The sequence below is a fragment of the Papio anubis genome, chromosome 2, assembly GCF_008728515.1.
Source record: "Papio anubis isolate 15944 chromosome 2, Panubis1.0, whole genome shotgun sequence".
Taxonomy (NCBI): Eukaryota; Metazoa; Chordata; class Mammalia; order Primates; family Cercopithecidae; genus Papio; species Papio anubis.
This window is the reverse complement of record NC_044977.1, coordinates 154635300-154655484: the sequence shown is the minus strand read 5'-3', so window position 1 is coordinate 154655484 and position 20185 is coordinate 154635300. Positions and strand designations below refer to the sequence as shown.

At 42.1% G+C, this 20185-nt stretch overlaps 1 protein-coding gene across 2 annotated transcripts in view; it reads left to right on the top strand.

The window, feature by feature from the left end:
• IL20RB (interleukin 20 receptor subunit beta) overlaps positions 1-18732 on the top strand; it is a 49949-nt gene extending 31217 nt beyond the window's left edge. For both annotated transcript variants that reach the window (XM_031663739.1, XM_031663740.1), the window contains exons 6-7: positions 2795-2937; positions 17755-18732. In XM_031663739.1, coding sequence (XP_031519599.1) covers positions 2795-2937; positions 17755-17865 — 254 coding nt within the window. In that variant the 3' untranslated portion in view covers positions 17866-18732. The remainder of the gene's footprint in view (positions 1-2794; positions 2938-17754) is intronic.
• Positions 18733-20185: the final 1453 nt, after the last annotated feature.

The following is a 20185-nucleotide window of genomic DNA, read 5'->3' as shown; positions in this document are numbered from 1 at the left end:
AAGAAGCAAAACCAAATAAGAGCCTACATCCCATGATCTGTCACTTAAACGTCACTAGTTACATTTTTGTGTATAGCCTTTTAGTCTTTAAAAAAAAAAATTATCTTTTTTAAAAGACGAATTATTACCTTAATTTTGTAGTACATTTATTTTTCTTTCTAAAAAAATTTATTTTATTGCATATGTAGAGACAAGGTCTTGCTCTGTTGCCTGGGTCTTGGCCTCCCAAAGAGCTGAGATTCCAGGTGTGAGCCACCACACCCGGCTCATTTAGGGCATCATCCTTCAGTCATTCCCATGTGTAGGCACATCCTATAGTCCTATAACATACATTTTATGCCTGCTTTTTCACAAATATCATATGCATGACATTTTTCATGCAGATTTCCTGATTACTATTTTATACTACTTTATAAAATCATACAAGTCAAGCTTGCTTAACAATCCAAACAACACCAAAGCATATAAAGTAAGGGATAGGACCAGGCATGGTGGCTCACAGCTGTAATCCCAGCACTTTGGGAGGCTGAGGCAGAAGGATTGCTTGAGCCCAGGAGTTGAACACCAGCCTGGGCAATATAGTGAGACCTCGTCTCATTTTAATAAATAAATAAATGAAGAGATGAGTGCGCCCCATTCTTCGGCATATTACACAGGAGGTTTCCGTCAGTGAGTTTGGTGTTTAATCTTCCAGGCGTTGTCTGTGTGGTACCAATGCTCACACACATAGATGGGATGATATTGTACCTACTACTCTGTACGTGGCTTGTCTTCACTCAGTAGTATATTGTGAACATCTTTTCATGTCAATACATATGGATCTACCTCATTTTTTAAAATTATACTTTAAGTCCTAGGGTACCTGTGCACAACGTGCAGGTTTGTTACATATGTATACATGTGCCATGTTGGTGTGCTGCACCCATTAACTCGTCATTTACATTAGGTATATCTCCTAATGCTATCCCTCCCCGCTCCCCCAACCCCACAGCAGACCCCGGTATGTGATGTTCCCCATCCTGTGTCCAAGCGTTCTCATTGTTCAATTCCCACCTATGAGTGAGAACATGCGGTGTTTGGTTTTCCGTCCTTGTGATAGTTTGCTCAGAATGGTGGTTCTACCTCATTTTTAAAGGTCTGGGTGTGGTGGCTAATGCCTGTAATCCCAGCACTTTGGGAGGCTGAGGCAGGTGGATAAACTGAGGTCAGAAATTTGAGACCAGCCTGACCATTGTGGTGAAACCCCATCTCTACTAAAACTACAAAAATTAGCCAGGCATGGTGGCGCATGCCTGTAATCCCAGCTACTGGGAAGGCTGAGGCATGAAAATCGCTTGAACCCAGGAGTCAGATGTTGCAGTGAGCCAAGATTGCACCACTACACTCTAGCCTGGGTGACAGAACAAGATTGTCTTTAAAAAAAGCATATGTATATGTCAATATATGTAAATGAAAGGCTACTGCTCTAGCTCAGATGTTGCTAAGAACTGACTTATATATATAGTTGTTTCCTCCTTGGGATTAGTTTTTGGAATTAAAATTTCAGGAGTTGGGGAGAAGTGAGGATATGGGCACAAAGAAAAGAGAAAGAATGAATAAGACCTACTATTTGATAGCTACAATAGGGTGACTATAGTCAACAATAATCGAATTGTATATTTTAACGTCAGTTAAAGAGTGTAATTGTATTGTTTGTAAAACAAATGATAAATGTTTGAGAGGATGGCTACCTATTCTCCATGATGTGCTTATTTCACATTGCATGCCTGTATCAAAACATCTCATGTACCCCATATACACCCACTATATACTACAAAAATTAAAAATTAAAAATTGCAGGAGTGGATGAAAGGGTATGAACATTTGTGTATCTCTTGATGCGTACCACCAAAATATTTTCCAAAATCATTGAAACAATGTACAATGCCCCCAGCCACAAGTCCACCAGTCTTCTCCAGTCTCATTGACTGGGCTACCCTTCACATTGCAGGTGAGTAGCCTGGCCCAAAGAGGCTAATTGTGTTGCTCAAGAGAGATGGGAAAATAACCTGTACCCTCTTCCGCATCTCCAGATGCTCAAATCTGGCCTTTTCTGCTACAATTATTTGGTAGAATGACTGTGAGCTTTGGAGCCAGTCCTATCTGGGTAACCTGGAGTAGGCCACTTAACTATTCTGAGCATAGATTCCTCTTCTATAAAAGCAGGGGTACTCACACTCATTGTGAAGAACAAGCAACTACACATCCAGCCCCTAGCATAGTTCTGGAAAGCAACAGTAGCCCTAGCACACAAAATAGGGGCTTGACATATTGTAGTTATTTTCTGACTGTTTTCTGAACCATTTCCTCCATAACATGAATCAATGCCAAGAGTGAATTGTGAAACATACTTTGTTTTCAGTTACCGCCCAGCCCCATTCTGTGCTGTTTCTTTCAATACCTCCCCCTCATCCTGCCCAGGGCTTGGCACTCTGCCTTCCTCCTGGCAGTGGTGCCAAGGTACGTGCTAACACAGCAATTGGCTTAACACATGATACTCCTCCCTTTTGTGTCACAAGAAAAAGATTTTAATCTTCCCTGGGGCTTTCTGGAAACCATGCCTTAATCTGGATTCTAGAAAAATGCTTTTAATGGTGGTAATTTTGGTCACTAAGGCACACATCAAATCTCAGGATGATGGTATCTGCCGTCTTAGCCAATGTGCAGTCAACTCCAGGAAACTGGGGGAGGCTCCGGATTGAAGATTTAATTTTCACTGCTGTTTTCTAAGCCTGTTTTTATCTTTTGTTTTCAGGAGAGGCCATTCCCCTGGTACTGGCCCTGTTTGCCTTTGTTGGCTTCATGCTGATCCTTGTGGTCGTGCCACTATTCGTCTGGAAAATGGGCCGGCTGCTCCAGTACTCCTGTTGCCCCGTGGTGGTCCTCCCAGACACCTTGGTAATAGAGTAGTTCTTTATTCCTTTCAGTGTAACACTGACCAGATGTAGCTTGGACCTTAGCTGGGCATGGACACATGTTTCCATGTTTCCATCATGAGATTATAGGCATCTGCACAGAGAGGGGAGAGGAATACTTACAAAAGACTTCTTTTCTAACTAGAGATACTGGAAGAAATCTCCCTTCTCCAGGGCGTGGTGACCTTCCTGAGGCAGGCCACCTCTGCTCTTTCCCAGGGCCTGGGATGGCAAAGAGAGAAGATGTGTTGCCCAGCCCAGGATGCTCAGCATTGCAGGAGTCACTCATGGTCTTCCCCTCCCAGACTGGCCTGCTGAGCATTCTTGGCCTCTTCCCACAATTGTTAACAGCAACTACACCCAATAACATGTTCCAACCCAACTCATTCAATTCACATGCCAAAAGCCTCATTGTTCTCAGAGTGAAGATGTACATGGGAGGCATGGACTGTGCTTTGATTTTGGTGGGATAGGGTGGGGTGAAGGGACAACGATCTGGACCTTCATAGTGAGTGCCTGAGGTTAGGAGACCCTACCTGTATTCTCAGATCCTCATGAGGCCAGAATTCTTATCTTACTCCTGAGGGCCCTGGACCACAGGTCTGAGTCTCTCCAGTGGGTATAGGACCCATGCACCCATACAATGGTGGGGGAAACCCAAAAGCAGGCCTCCAACAGCTCCCCCATGTTCTCTGGCTGCCTCTGCAGATGTTTCACCCCAACCCCCAGACCTCAACCACACAAAGTAGTGCAACAAAGCAAAACAAAACAAAAACAACAAAAACGAAATGAAAAAGCCCCATCCCTGTCACCCTAGGGAATTCTCACAGTTCTCTCCTGGGAGGAGGGAGCCAGTATCAGCTTCTGGAAAGCAACTAAAGCCAGAACTGTCTGCAACTTATACATGCCCATAGCTCCTTATCAGTCTGGAGTCACTGTTTCTGAAAGGAGTCATCCTCGTGACATCTCTGAGGCCCTGCTTTCTTGCCCCACACAGGAGGAATAATTCTCACTATAAATCAGTCTTCAGGACACCCCTCCACTCTGTTATCCTAATGCCAGATCTCCCTTCTCTCCCATACTTCCGGGTAGTCATAACGACAGAGCTAAGTGCCAGATACTGTTCGAAGGCTTTATATTTATTAAATCATTTCTTGTCATAAAGTTTGGCAGTGTCCTTTTTATCAGTTCCCCCTCCATCCTTCTCTGAATCACTGAATGACTTACTGCTATGCATAAAGGCAGTGGGATATATCAAATCCTGGGAAAGAGGGTGGGCCTTTATTATCCTTCAGCAAGAACGTGAGGGTCTCAAAGTACCTTGAAGCATGAAAGGATATGTATTCTGCAGTTATTGGGGAAGTGTTTTATAAATATCAATTAGGTCAGAATGTCTCATGGTATTGTTCAGATCATCTTTGTCTTTTTTTTTTTTTGAACAGTTTTTTTTTTTTTTTTTTTTTTTTGAGACGGAGTCTCGCTCTGTCGCCCAGGCTGGAGTGCAGTGGCCGGATCTCAGCTCACTGCAAGCTCCGCTTCCCGGGTTTACGCCATTCTCCTGCCTCAGCCTCCCGAGTAGCTGGGACTACAGGCGCCTGCCACCTCGCCCGGCTAGTTTTTTATATTTTTTAGTAGAGACGGGGTTTCACCATGTTAGCCAGGATGGTCTTAATCTCCTGACCTCGTGATCCGCCCGTCTCGGCCTCCCAAAGTGCTGGGATTACAGGCTTGAGCCACCGCGCCCAAGAGTAGTATATCAAAATGCCACTATGAGTGCGGGCGTGTCTGTTTCTCTCTCTCTCTTTCTTTCTTTTTTTTTTTTTTTCCGAGACGGAGTTTCACTGTTGTCGCCCAGGCTGGAGTGCAGTGGCGCAGTCTTGGCTCACTGCAACCTCTGCCTCCTGAGTTCAAGCAATTCTCCTGCCTCAGCCTCCTGAGTAACTGGGATTACAGACGCCTGCCACACCTGGCTAATTTTTGTATTTTTAATGGAGACAGGAGTTTCACCATGTTGGCCAGGCTGGTCTTGAACTCCTGACTTCGTGACCCACCCGCCTTGGCTTCTCAAAGTGTTGGAATTACAGGTGTGATTCACCATACCTGGCCTGTTTCTCTCTTTATGTCAAATTTTCCTTAATGTATTTTGAGGCTCTGTTTTAAGTGTATTCACATTTTGACATTTAAGTGTATTCAAGTTTTGTTATGATTTCCCAAGTAATGGAGTCTTTTATCATTATGATATGCTCTTCTTTACCTCTGGTAATATTTCTTAGTGTGATATCAGTATATCCTTTTTTTTTCTATATTTTTACTTTAAATCTATCTGTATATTTATATTTAAGGTGTGTCTCTTATAGACATCATATAGTCATTCTTTTCTATTATTATTTTTTGGTACAAATCCATTCTGATAATCTCTGCCTTTAAACTGGTATTTTAGTCCACTAACTTTTTTTTTTTTTTTTGAGATGGAGTCCCGCTCTGTCACCCAGGCTGGAGTACAGTGGCATGATCTTGGCTCACTGCAACCTCTGCCTCCCGGGTTTAAGGAATTCTCCTGTCTCAGCCTCCCGAGTAGCTGGCACTACAGGTGCATGCCACCACACCTGGCTAATTTTTGTATTTTAGTAGAGACGGGGTTTCACCGTATTGGTCAGGTTGGTCTTGAGTTCCTGACCTCAGGTGATCCACCCACTTTGGCCTCCCAAAGTGTTGGGATTACAGGTGTGAGCCACTGTGCCCGGCCTCCATTAAATTTAATCTAATGATTGATATGGTTGAATTTAGGTCTATGATTTTATTTTCTGTTTTTTTTCCCCCCTTCTGTTCTTTTTCTGCTTCTTTTTGGGCTAATTAAATTTTTTTTTTTGAATTTCACTTTAGTGGCTTTTCAGTTATTCTTCTTCACATTACTTTTTCATGGTTGTCCTAGGAGTTACAATATACATATTCTTAACTTTTCACAGTCTACTTAGAATTAATATTATATCATTTCACATGAAATGTAAGAATCTTGGAAGAATCTTGGAATAATTTTTGCTTTACATAGTCATATATATTTTTAAGGTATTTAAAATAATCTTTTATATTTACCCACATATTTACCATTTCTGGAACTCTTTCCTCTTTTCTGAGATCTGCATTTCCATCTGGTATGGGCTTCCTGTCATTTTATAAAACTTCTTGTCTTTTTTCTGTCATAGGTTTAGTAATGTAGATCTGCTAGTGACAAATTCTCTTAGATTTCTTTTATCTGAAAATGTCTTTATTTTGCTTTCATTCTTGAAGGATATTTTTGCTGGATTCTTGGTTGACAATTTTTTCTTACTATATTTTTATTTTAAATATTAATTGTAATATTTCAAAAGTAATAACATTTTATTTTAATAGAGATGGCATCTTGCTATGTTGCCCAGGCTAGTCTGGAACTCCTGGGCTTAAACAATCCGCTTTCTCGGCCTCCCAAAGTGCTGGGATGACATGTGCGAGAGCCACTGCACCCAGCTCTAACTACTTTAAAAGTGTTGTTTAATTGTCTTCTAGCTTACATTGTTTCTGATAAGTAAATAGCCATGATTTTTTTAACATCATTCCCCTATGTGAATAGGTTCTCTTTCTCTTGCTGATTTTAAATTACCATTGGTTTTCACCGGTTAAATTATAACATGCCTAGATGGGGTTTGCATTATATTTATCTTGCTTATAGTATATTGAGCTTCTTGAATCTGTAAATGTGTATATTTTTAAGCTACAATTTGGAAAAATGTCAGCCATTTTTTTTTTTCTTTTTGTTTTTTTAGAGACAGGGCCTCATTCTGCCACTCAGGCTGGAGTGCAGTGGCGTGATCATGGCTCACTGCAGCCTTGACCTTCTGGGTTCAAGTGATCCTCCCACTTCAGCCTCTTGAGTAGTTTGGACTACAGGCATGTGACAGAGCAACCAGCTAATTTTTAATTTTTTTGTAGAGACAGGGTCTTGCTATGTTGTCCAGGTTGGTCTTGAACTCCTGGGCTCAAGCAATCCTCCCACTTTGGCCTCCCAAAGTGCTGGGATTATAGGCATGAGCCACTGTGCCTGGCCACAGCTAATTATTTTATTTTTTGTAACAATGGGGTTCTCTGTATGTTGCCCAGGCTCGTCTGGATCTCCTGGGCTCAAGTTATATCCTACTGCCTTGGCCTCCCAAAGTGTTGAGCTTAATAGACATGAACCACTGCTCCCAGCCCATATTTCTTCAGGTTTTCTTTTTTTCTCATTCTCTTCTCTCCTTCTGTGAGTCCAATCTTATTTATATTAGACCTTCAGATATTGTCTCCATAGATCCCTGAGGCTCCATTTGTTTTTATAAAAAACTTCTTTTCCTCTTCTTTATTCTTCAGATTGAATAATTTTATTAACCTATCTTCTTGTTCCCTGACTCTTCTGTTATCACCAGTCTGATTTTAGGCACGTCTAGTGAATTTTGTATTTAAATTTCAGTTATTGTATTTTTCAATTCTAGAATTTCCATTTGTTTCCTTTTTATAGTATATATTCTCTGCTGAGATTTTCTATTTGGTCATTTATTATGAGACTATTTTCTTCTGTCTTTGAGCATCATTATAATACCTTTGTCTGCTTTACTTTAAAATCTTTGTTAATTTCACTAGGTGGGTCATGTCAAGGTTGGCCTTTATTGATTGTTTTGTATTTGGTATAGGTCACATTTTCCTATATTTTGTATGTCTAGTGATTTTGGATTATAGTCTGGATACCGCCAAAAATATGTTACAGAGATTTTGGATTCTGTCATGTTCCTCTGAAAACTATTGTTTTTTTTGTTTTTTTTTTTTTTTTTTGTTTTTTTGTTTGTTTATTTGCTTTAGTAAGCAGTTAGTTTGGAAGACAGACTCAACTTTGGTCTCCTATGCAGTAGGCAGTTGATATCTATTAGACTGTTTAGCCTTAGACAGACTGGTAGGAGCTTTCCCCACACCTGCACCTCACACAGTTCGAAGATAAATCAGATATTTGGGCAGAATTTATGTACAGAATTATAGCTCCCCTTTTCTGGCTCTCTCCTTTTTGGGATTTTTCCTCTTACTTTCTAACTTCTGTGTTTGCACCAATCTCTGTTTTTTGGCTTTTCAAAAACAGTAAGACTTTTTATGGCACCAAGTGGGACCTGCCTTCAGGCAAGGAGCTGTGAAAAATGGGAAACTCACCCAGTGACATTCCCTTCTTCCAAGCATGAACTTTCAGTTGCTCTACCATGATTTAAGAATCTGTTTTTAACATTTGGGTCAGTTTTAAAAGCTGTTATCTGAGGAGTGTTGGTCTGATTGGCACTCCTCTGACATAAGTGGAAGTAGAAACCTGCAATAAAAGAGGAATTCCCTGACCTAATCCAAAGTGATGGTAATGGTAGGAAGCATTTCTGGATGAGGCATATCAATAGCTCTTCTTTCTCATACACGGTAAAAAGCTCAGCCTTCCTCAGCTGGGCTCCACCAGGTGGTTTTCTGTTGTGATTTCTCTCTGAACTCTGCTGTCCATGCTTATTCTTACAGGCAACTACACTCTTAACACTCTCTCTTATGTTTTCTCTTCTAGTTCTATCAGGGGGCCAGAAGAGTTTTTCTCTCTACCTCAAGATCAGGGGAGTGAAGATCTTCCCAAGACCCAGTGCCTTGTTAGTGAGGAACAGGGTAAAGAGACAGGGAAAGAACCATGTAAAGGGTTAATAACTTATAGGATTTCAGGTACACAAGAAGAGTCTTCAACTGGTAAGATCTCCTAGGAATCCAGATGCATCACGAGCCACACCCTAAAATCAGCTTTTGGAGAAAACGAAATAGCTTAGATGAAACCAGAGACTGGAAGACTCTATGACAGTATGACCAATTTCATCCATTGAAGATAGATGTCACTACCCTTGACTACCTTTTGCTTCCCTGTTCTCTGTTACCATTCTTCCTACATCATTCTGATATCTGTTCCTACAGACATTCCCTTCCGTAAGGCTTTTAAGTTTTATTCTTATTTCACGCCAAGATTTTTAAAGTGGGCAAATTATCTGAGTCTATGCATTTCCCCACAGTGCTGTGTGAGAAGCAGATCACCAATGTCCATTGAATCCCACACACATTCTTGAGCTGTGAATCAATACTGCCACCTCCCCTCTCTCCGCTATGACTTTAGCATAGCCTAGCTGCATTTCTACATTTCTGTTACTTACAGATAATACTCCAAACTATTAAAAAGTGATATCTAGCCATCCTTGCAAAGTCGACTCATCTTTCCAACTAAACCATGGAAAATTACCAATCAGAAATCCTTGACAATTCTTCAAAAGGGTCCACTGAGTTTGTGTTTAATTTATCTGTAAAGATGAAACATTTCATGTCTATGTCTAAAATTTTATAGTAGGTGATGGTTGCACTCTGAAATATGACATTAAGAATTTTTTCCATTAACGTGTATATCACCAAGTAACAATCTTTTTTAAAATTATTATTATACTTTAAGTTCTAGGGTACATGTATACAACCTGCAGGTTTGTTACATAGGTATACATGTGCCATGTTGGTTTGCTGCACCCATCAACTCATCATTTGCATTAGGTATTTCTCCTAATGCTATCCCTCCCCTAAGCCCACCCCCCAACAGGCCCCAGTATGTGATGTTCCCCACACTGTGTCCAAGTGATCTCATTGTTCAGTTCCCACCTATGAGTGAGAACATGTGGTGTTTGGTTTTCTGTCCTTGCGATAGTTTGCTGAGAATGATGATTTCCAGCTTCATCCATGTCCCTCCAAAGGACATGAATTCATCCTTTTTTTATGGCTGCATAGTATTCCATGGTATATATGTTGATGGATATTTGGGTTGGTTCCAAGTCTTTGCTATTGTGAATAGTGGCACAATAAACATACCTGTGCATGTGTCTTTACAGCAGCATGATTAATAATCCTTTGGGTATATACCAGGTAATGGGATTGCTGGGTCAAATGGTAATTGTAATTCTAGATCCTTGAGGAATCGCCACACTGTCTTCCTCAATAGTTGAACTAATTTACACTCCCACCAACAGTATAAAAGCATTCCTATTTCTCCATATCCTCTCTAGCATCTGTTGTTTCCTGACTTTTTAATGATTGCCATTCTAACTGGCGTGAGATGGTATCTCATTGTGATTTTGGTTTGCATTTCTCTGATGACCAGTGATGATGAGCATTTTCTTCATGTGTCTGTTGGCTGCATGAATGTTTTCTTTTGAAAAGTTTCTGTTCATATCCTTTGCTCACTTTTTGATGGGGTTGTTTGCTTTTTACTTGCAAATTTGTTTGAGTTCTTTATAGATTCTGGATATTAGTCCTTTGTCAGATGGGTAGATTGCAAAACTTTTCTCCCATTCTGTAGGTTGCCTGTTCACTCTGATGGTAGTTTCTTTTGCTGTGCAGAAACTCTTTAGGTTAATTAGATCCCATTTATCTATTTTGACTTTTGTTGCCTTTGCTTTTGGTGTTTTAGTGATGAAGTCCTTGCCCATGCCTATGTCCTGAATGGTATTGCCTAGGTTTTCTTCTAGGATTTTTATGGTTTTAGGTCTAACATTTAAGTCTTTAATCCATCTTGAATTAATTTTTGTATCAGGTGTAAGGAAGGGATCCAGTTTCAGCTTTCTACATATGGCTAGCCAATTTTCCCAGCACCATTTATTAAATAGGGAATCCTTTCCCAATTCTTGTTTGTGTCAGTTTTGTCAAAGATCAGATGGTTATAGATGTGTGGTGTTATTTCTGAGGGCTCTGTTCTGTTCCATTGGCCTATATATCTGTTTTGGTACCAGTACCATGCTGTTTTGGCTACTGTAGACTTGTTTGAAGTCTTTTTGAAGTCAGGCAGTGTGATGCCTCCAGCTTTGTTCTTTTGGCTTAGGATTGTCTTGGCAATGCGGGGTCTTTTTTGGTTCCGTATGAATTTTAAAGTAGTTTTTCCCAATTCTATGAAGAAAGTCATCGGTAGCTTGATAGGGATGGCATTGAATCTATAAATTACTTTTGACAGTATGGCCATTTTCACAATATCGATTCTTCCTATCCATGAGCATGGAATATTCTTCCATTTGTTTGTGTCCTCTTTTATTTCATTGAGCAGTGGTTTGTAGTTCTCCTTGCAGAGGTCCTTCACATCCCTTGTAAGTTGGATTCCTAGGTATTTTATTCTCTTTGTAGCAATTGTGAATGGGAGTTCACTATGATTTGGCTCTCTGTTTGTCTGTTAATGGTGTATAGGAATGCTTGTGATTATTGCACATTGATTTTGTATCCTGAGACTTTGCTTAAGTTGCTTATCAGCTTCAGGAGATTTTGGACCAAGATGATGGGGTTTTCTAAATATACAATCATGTCATCTGCAAAGAGGGACAATTTGACTTCCTCATTTCCTAATCAAATACCCTTTATTTCCTTCTCTTGTCTGATTGCCCTGGCCAGAACTTCCAAAACTATGTTGAATAGGAGTGATGAGAGAGGGCATCCTTGTCTTGTGCCGGTTTTCAAACAGAATGCTTCCAGTTTTTGCCCACTCAGTATTATATCGGCTGTGGGTTTGTCATAAATAGCTCTTATTATTTTGAGATACGTTCTGTCAATACCTAGTTTATTGAGAGTTTTTAGCGTGAAGGACTGTTGAATTTTGTCGAGGGCCTTTTCTGCATCTATTGAGATAATCATGTGGTTTTTGTCTTTGGTTCTGTTTATATGCTGGATTACATTTATTGATTTGCATATGTTGAACCAGCCCTGCATAGCCAGGGATGAAGCCGAGTTGATTGTGGTGGATAAGCTTTTTGATGTGCTGCTGGATTCGGTTTGCCAGTATTTTATTGAGGATTTTCGCATTGATGTTCATCAGGGATACTGGTTTAAAATTCTCTTTTTTTGTTGTGTCTCTGCAAGGCTTTGGTATCAGGATGATGCTGGCCTCATAAAATGAGTTAGGGAAGAATTTCCTCTTTTTCTATTGATTGGAATAGTTTCAGAAGGAAAGGTACCATCTCCTCTTTGTACCTCTGGTAGAATTCAGCTGTGAATCCATCTGGTCCTGGACTTTTTTTGGTTGGCAGGCTATTAATTATTGCCTCAATTTCAGAGCCTGTTATTGGTGTATTCAGAGATTGAACTTCTTCCTGGTTTAGTCTTGAGAGGGCGTATGTGTCCAGGAATTTATCCATTTCTTCTAGATTTTCTAGTTTATTTGCGTACAGGTGTTTATAGTTTTCTCTGATGGTAGTTTGTATTTCTGTGGGATTGGTGGTGATATCCCCTTTATCATTTTTTATTGTGTCTATTTGATTCTTCTCTCTTTTCTTCTTTGTTAGTCTTGCTAGCAGTCTATCAATTTTGTTGATCTTTTCAAAAAACCAGCTCCTGGATTCATTTATTTTTTGAAGGGTTTTTTGTGTGCCTATCTCTTTCAGTTCTGCTCTCAACTTAGTTATTTCTTGCCTTCTGCTAGCTTTTGAATGTGTTTGTTCTTGCTTCTCTAGTTCTTTTAATTGTGGTGTTAGGGTGTCAATTTTAGATCTTTCCTGTTTTTCTCTTGTGGGCATTTAGTGTTATAAATTTCCCTCTACACACTGCTTTAAATGTGTCCCAGAGATTCTGGTACGTGAGGTCTTTGTTCTCATTGGTTTCAAAGAACATCTTTATTTCTGCTTTCATTTCGTTATTTACCCAGTAGTCATTCAGGAGCAAGTTGTTCAGTTTCCATGTAGTTAAGCGGTTTTGAGTGAGTTTCTTAATCCTGAGTTCTAATTTGATTGCACTGTGGTCTGAGAGACAGTTTGTTGTGATTTCTGTTCTTTTACATTTGCTGAGGAGTGCTTTACTTCCAATTATGTGGTCAATTTTAGAATAAATGCGATGTGGTGTTGAGAAGAATGTGTATTCTACTGATTTGGGGTGGAGAGTTCTGTAGATGTCTATTAGGTCTGCTTGTTGCAGAGCTGAGTTCAGGTCCTGGATATCCTTGTTAACCTTCTGTCTCGTTGATCTGTCTAATATTGACAGTGGGGTGTTAAAGTCTCCCATTATTATTGTGTGAGAGTCCAAGTCTCTTTGTAAGTCTGTAAGGACTTGCTTCATGAATCTGGGTGCTCCTGTATTGGGTGCATACATATTTAGGATCGTTAACTCTTCTTGTTGAATTGATTCCTTTACCATTATGTAATGCCTTTCTTTGTCTCTTTTGATCTTTGTTGGTTTAAAGTCTGTTTTATCAGAGACTAGGATTGTAACCACTGCTGCTTTTTTTTTTTTTGCTTTCCATTTGCTTGGTAGATCTTCCTCCTTCCCTTTATTTTGAGCCTACGTGCGTCTTTGCACGTCAGATGGATCTCCTGGGTACAGCACACTGATGGGTCTTGACTCTATCCAATTTTTCAATCTGTGTCTTTTAATTGGGGCATTTAGCCCATTTACCTTTAAGGTTAATATTGTTATGTATGAATTTGATCCTGTCATTATGACGTTAGCTGGTTATTTTGCCCATTAGTTGATGCAGTTTCTTCCTAGCATCGATGGTCTTTGCTATTTGGCATGTTTTTGCAGTGGCTGGTACCAGTTATTTCTTTCCATGCTTAGTGCTTCTTTCAGGAGCTCTTGTAAGGCAGGCCTGGTGGTGACAAAATCTCTCAGCATTTTCTTGTCTGTAAAGGATTTTATTTCTCCTTCACTTATGAAGCTTAGTTTGGCTGGATATGAAATTCCGGGTTGAAAATTGTTTTCTTTAAGAATGTTGAATATTGGCCTCCACTCTCTTCTGGCTTGCAGGGTTTCTGCCAAGAGATCTGCTATTAATCTGATGAGTTTCCCTTTGTGGGTAACCCGACCTTTCTCTCTGGCTGCCCTTCACATTTTTTCCTGTATTTCTACCTTTGTGAATCTGACGATTATGTGTCCTGGGGTTGCTCTTCTCGAGGAGTATCTTTGTGGTGTTCTCTGTATTTCCTGAATTTGAATGTTGGCCTGCCTTGCTATATTGGGGAAGTTCTCTCAGATAATACCCAGAAGAGTGTTTTCCAACTTGGCTCCATTCTCCCCATCACTTTCAGGTACACCAATCAAATGTAAATTTGGTATTTTCACATAGTCCCATATTTCTTGGAGGCTTTGTTCTTTTACTTTTACTCTTTTTTCTCTAACCTTGTCTTCTTGCTTTATTTCATTAATTTGATCTTCAATCACTGATACCCTTTCTTCCACTTAATCTGATTGGCTATTGAAGCTTGTGCATGTGTCACAAAATTCTTGTGCCATGGTTTTCAACTCCATCAGGTCATTTAAGGTCTTCTCTACACTGTTTATTCTAGTTAGCATTCGTCTAATCTTTTTTCAAGGTTTTTAGCTTCCTTGCGATGGGTTTCAACATCCTCCTTTAGCTTGGAGAAGTTTGTTATTACTGACCTTCTGAAGCCTACTTCTGTCAACTCGTCAAAGTCATTCTCCATGCAGCTTTATAACATTGCTGCCGAGGAGCTGTGATCCTTTGGAGGAGAAGAGGTGCTCTGATTTTTTAAATTTTCAGCTTTTCTGCTCTGGTTTCTCCCCATCTTTGTGGTTATATCTACCTTTGGTCTTTGATGTTGGTGACCTACAGATGGGGTTTTGCTGTAGATGATCTTTTTGTTGATGTTGATGCTATTCCTTTTTGTTTGTTAGTTTTCCTTCTAACAGTCAGGTCCCTCAGCTGCAGGTCTGTTGGAGTTTGCTGGAGGTCCACTCCAGACCATTTGCCTGGATGTCACCAATGGAGGCTGTAGAACAGCAAATATTACTGAACAGCAAATATTGCTTCCTGATCCTTCCTCTGGAAGCTTTATCCCAGAGAGGCAGCTGCCTATATGAGGTATCTGTCGGCCCCTACTGGGAGGTGTCTCCCAGTTAGGCTACACAGGGGTCAGGGACCTACTTGAGGAGGCAGTCTGTCCGTTCTCAGAGCTCAAATGCCATGCTGGGAGAACAAATGCTCTCTTCACATCTGCAGAAGTTGTCTGCTGCCTTTTGTTCAGCTATGCCCTGCCCACAGAGGTGGAGTCTAGAAGCAGTAGGCATTGTTGAGCTGTGGTGGGCTCCGCCCAGTTCGAGCTTCCTGGCTCTGTTTACCTACTCAAGCCTCAGCAATGACGGACGCTCCTCCCCCAGCCAGGCTGCCACCTCACAGATTGATCTCAGACTGCTGTGCTAGCAGTGAGCAAGGCTCCCGGGGCATGAGACCTGCCGAGCCAGGCACAGGAGAGAATCATCTTGTCTGCTGGTTGCTAAGACCTTGGGAAAAGTGCGGTATTTGGGCGGGAGTGCTCCATTTTTCCAGGTAGTCTGTCATGCCTTTCCTTGGCTAGGAAAGGGAAATCCCACAACCCCTTGTGTTTCCCAGTGAGGCAATGCCCTGCCCTGCTTCAGCTCGCTGTCTGTGGGCTGCTCCCACTGTCCAACCGGTCCCAATGAGATGAACCAGGTACCTCAGTTGGAAATGCAGAAATCACCCATCTTCTGCGTTGATCACGCTGGGGGCTGCTGACCATAGTGTTCCTATTCAGTCATCTTGGAATGCTACCCCACCAAGTAACAATCTAAAGAAAAACTATATATGCAAGGAAAATTATATTAATTCTGCCCAGTATATCTTCTCTGTTTAAAAATATAATTTATTTTCTTTGTCTTTCATCCATAATTGCTTCATGGGAATGGGTGCTTTGGTGCTAAAGGGTCTCCGTTTCCTTTCTGTGACTCACTTTATTCTTTCTCTTCTTGCTGTCACATTCTGCTGTAATGTAGGTAGCAAGCATAAAGATGGCCCCAAATTAGTAATTCTTCAATGACCCATCCAAGTATGACCTTGCATGCTTCATAGAAAGTGGAGTTTGTGTGAACTCACATGCCTCTGAGTCCACACAGGCACTGGAAAGAAGAAAAAAAAAAAAAAAAAAAAAAAGGAAAGAACTTGCAGTGTAATGAATGTAACTCAAGAGGGAGGGGGATGGGGATCATGGCAAATACGTTTCATCTTCTCAGTGACAGCAGGTTGCTACCAAGAGGAAGTGTGAGCCAGTGCTGCCAGATTTCCAAGTTTTAAATGAGAAGCCCAGAAACCTAGATTTTTATGAGAAATCTCTCCATTTTCAAATGTTGAAAACTGATTCCAGTTTTACAAAATATGCTGAGCTTTGCTTGAAAATTAGTACTAAACTGTGGGACCAGAGTTTTGCACCTTCCAAAATTCTGAGATTATGCTGTTTGTTTTACTTTAATGTGCTAGAACTGCACTGTCTAGTACAGTAGCCACTAGTCATATGTGACTGTTAGACACTAGAAATGTGGCTCGTCCAAATTGAGATGTATTGTAAATATAAAATACGGAATGGATTTTGAAGACAGAATGAAACAAGTTTATAAAATATTTCAGTCATTTTTTAAGTGACATGTTAAATTGATAATATTTTGGATATATTTGTTAAATAAATTATTAAAATTAGTTCCACCTGTTTCTTTTTACTTTTAAAATGTGCTACTAGATTTTAAAAATTGCATATGTGGCTCACATTATATTTCTATTAGACAGTACTGTTCTGGAATTTAAAAAATAATCATGTATGACCACTGCAGATGTAGGGAGTTAGTGTCCTGAGAATCTGACTGCACCGGCAGCAGCGAGTCGAGGGCCTTCACACTAACACCCCTGCTTAGTGAGCGCTGCTTGTGCGTTGTCTCTTCCTGTTGGCATTTGCCCATGGACACCAGGAGTGAGTCTCTATAGCTGCCATTTTGCCAACAAGGATGAAGGGAGACTGGCTCAATGAAGCTGATGCCTCCTGAGGAACTGAGGTGGAGGAAACCACTGTGCCTATTTGTGCCCAGGTGGTACCCTTGGGAGTGATGAGGGGAAGGGCCAAGAGAGATAACTGTAGAAGAACTTAGAGATTTTGGCAGAGGTGAGCAGGTGAGTAATAGGTGGGAGAGTCCACCTGAAAAGTTGATGTCTGCATGTTTATAACTAGTAATGATTGTCTCCTGGGGCCACTGGGAGAAGATGGCGGGAACCTGATATATGAGCAAGGAAGGGACTCCCATTTATGGAACATCCTCTCTGTACTGGGCACCATGCTAGGTGCTGTTCATAAAGCATCTCAGACCAGGTCATAATTCTCAGAGCTCTCTGGTGGAAGAAAGTTAGGGTTTTGTTGTTGTTGTTTTTGTTGTTGTTGAGACAAGGTCTTGCTCTGTTACCTAGACTGGAGTGCGGTGGTGTGATCAGAGCTTACTGCAGCCTTGACCTCCCAGGCTCAATTGATCCTCCTGTCCCAGCCTCATGAGTAGCTGAGACCACAGACGCGTGCCACCATGCCTGGCCAGTTTATTTTTTGTGGAGAGGGAGCCTTGCTATGTTGCCCAGGCTGGTCTCTAAGCCCTGGGCTCAAGCGATCTGCCTGTTTCAGCCTCCCAAGGCAGGTGTGAGCCATCGCACCTCCCTTTAAATTTTTTTCTAAGAACGAGAATTACATTCTGGGTTTTTGTGGCGCAGGGTCTTAGAATGAGGAACTCTGACCAAGCAGGGCTTTAAGGGAACTGCGGGGTAGTGAACTGGGAGATAATCTTAGCAGCTGTTGGAAGCCCCTCATCTAGGGGTTGAAATTGTTTTTCGGTTTTTGTTTTTGCTTCTTGGAAATTAATTAATCAAATAGTTAAACTTTTAATAATATTCTTTACTATTACTACTACTATCCTTTAATGAATATCAATGAAAATTATTTTTCAGAAAATAACCAATTCACCCCAGAAGTTAATCAGCTGCAGAAGGGAGGAGGTGGATGCTTGTGCCACAGCTGTGATGTCTCCTGAGGAACTCCTCAGGGCCTGGATCTCATAGGCTTGCGGAAGGGCCCAGGTGAAGCCGAGAAACTGGTCTACATGACGTGGAAACCATGAGGGGACAAGTCGTGTTTCTGTTTTCCGACACAGACAAGGGATGAGAGAAGTAGGAAGAGCCTGTTGTCTACAAGTCTAGAAGCAACCACCAGAGGCAGGGTGGTTTGTCTAACAGAACACTGACTGGGACTTAGGAGATGTGACCTCTAGAGTGGGGGCTGCCATTTGCTGGCTGAGCAACTCTGGGAGAAGTGACTTTATCCCTTTGGTCCTAAATTTTCTCATCTGTAATGGGGGAATTACCTACACACCTGCTAAACACACAGACACAGAGTCTCTCTCTATACACACACGTACACATATATATACTCAGCACTTGCAAGGCTAGAGGGAAACTGGCGACACTCTAAAGTCTGACTGATTCAGTGTTTCTGGAGAGCAGGACATAAATGTATGATAAGAATGATCAAGGACTCTACACACTGGGTGGCTTGGAGAGCCCACTTTCCCAGAAGAATCCTTGAGAGAAAAGGAAGCATGGGAGCAATGGTGTTGAGTTCACTTCAAGCCCAATGCCGGTGCAGAGGGGAATGGCTCAGTGAGCTCTACAGTAGGTGACCTGGAGGAAGGTCACAGCTGCACTGAAAATGGGATGTGCATGAACACAGAGGATCCATGAAGTACTGTAAAGTGTTGACAGTGTGTGCACACTGCAGACAGCAGGAGAAATGTATGTGTGCAATGCGACAAGAATGCAGAAGTCAGTAACATGTGCATGTTTGTTGTGCTCCTTTTTTCCTGTAGAGTTGCTAAAGTACAGAATTTAGCAAATAAAAAGGGGCCACCCTGGCCAAAAGTGGTCTTTAAAGTTCTAGTTACATTGTCAACCTCAAGTCCAGAGAGACTCCAATGGACACCTTTGATCAAGAGGACTGGGGGTGGGGGTGGGGACAGGGGAGGAGCAGCCCCAGGAATCCAGAGTCCAGGGCTGCCTGGTTGGGGGCAGCCTCTGGCTGCATGAAAACCCCAACCGAGGCAGCTGGCATAAGCCTCACCTGGTTAGGGTTCTCCTAGGCCTTTCCTGGAGGCCCCACCCCATGGGAAATCCCTGGGGAACCCTCTTTTCCTTGACAGCTTCCTCAGGGTATCCCCAGCCCCTCTTAGTCCGCTCATTTAGGACCTACCTCTGGATGCCTCTCCCCACCCCTTTTCCCCACCAGGTGAAGAAAGAGCCAACCGCAGAGAAGGAATGAGGGGAGGAAACTTCTTGAGGGGTGAAGGGATTGATGGGCAGGGCCTGCGCTTCGCTTTCTAGCCCCCTTGAAGCTCTGGAGCCTCTGAGTTGGTTTATCTTCACCCCTACTTCCTGGGCCCTTTCCAGCCAGCCCAGTGATGGGACAGTCTAACTGCATCAACGGGGTGTTTCCCCAGAAGCCCACAGCCCTTCACCACCTGGAGGGGTCTCTCCAGGAGCATGAGATCGCTGAAGACCTGTTCCTTCTTTTCCTTTGTATTATTTTGTATGCTTCTGTGTGTTGTTTGTTAGAGTGTGTGTGCTAATTTTATATTTGACCCAAACTGGAAACACACTTTCAGTTTGCAAAAACAAAGACCTTATTACTATACCAGTCATCACCCTCCCTCCTCTTTCTTCCCGCCCCCTTATGGTGGGGTGGTGGTGGGGCACTATCCTTCTGTCCCAGCCCAGGCCCAGAACTGAGAAAGGACCGTGACCTCCCTCTGCTTGAGTCTCTCACAACTAGTCCTAGTGCCCATCCATTTTTTGGCATCTATAGGTACACAGAAATTTATTTTGATTCTTCTGTTGTCTCTCCTTACCCTGAACATACATTTATGGAGCCCCAGCCATGCACCAGACCTGCCAGCCCCCAATGGTGGAGGGGCTGCCTCCTCTACAGCTGGCTGTTCCCTCTCCCCTGCAGCACTTCTGTCCCAAGTCCCCAGGCCTCTTCCCTGCCCCTCCAATGCATTTATCCCTACACCTGGACACTTACATGAGTGAAAAGGAATGTGATTAGTTATTACAGCAGGACCACAGCTGTAAACCAGGACTCCTCTGGGCAAACCAGGAGCCGGGTCACTCATCATAAGGCACAGCTTCCTGCCACACTCTTTTTTTCTAGAAGCTCCAACCCTCCAGATGCCCAGTCACCGAGTCCAGGGGCTCAGGCTCAGCACTATTGGTTTGCTTTGTTTTCACAGCCTCTCAATGAGTCCTGCAGGAACTGGGGAAATACTTGTGTGTGTGTGTGTGTGTGTGTGTGCGCGCGCTGGGGGGAATGAGTATCTGGGAGCGGCCT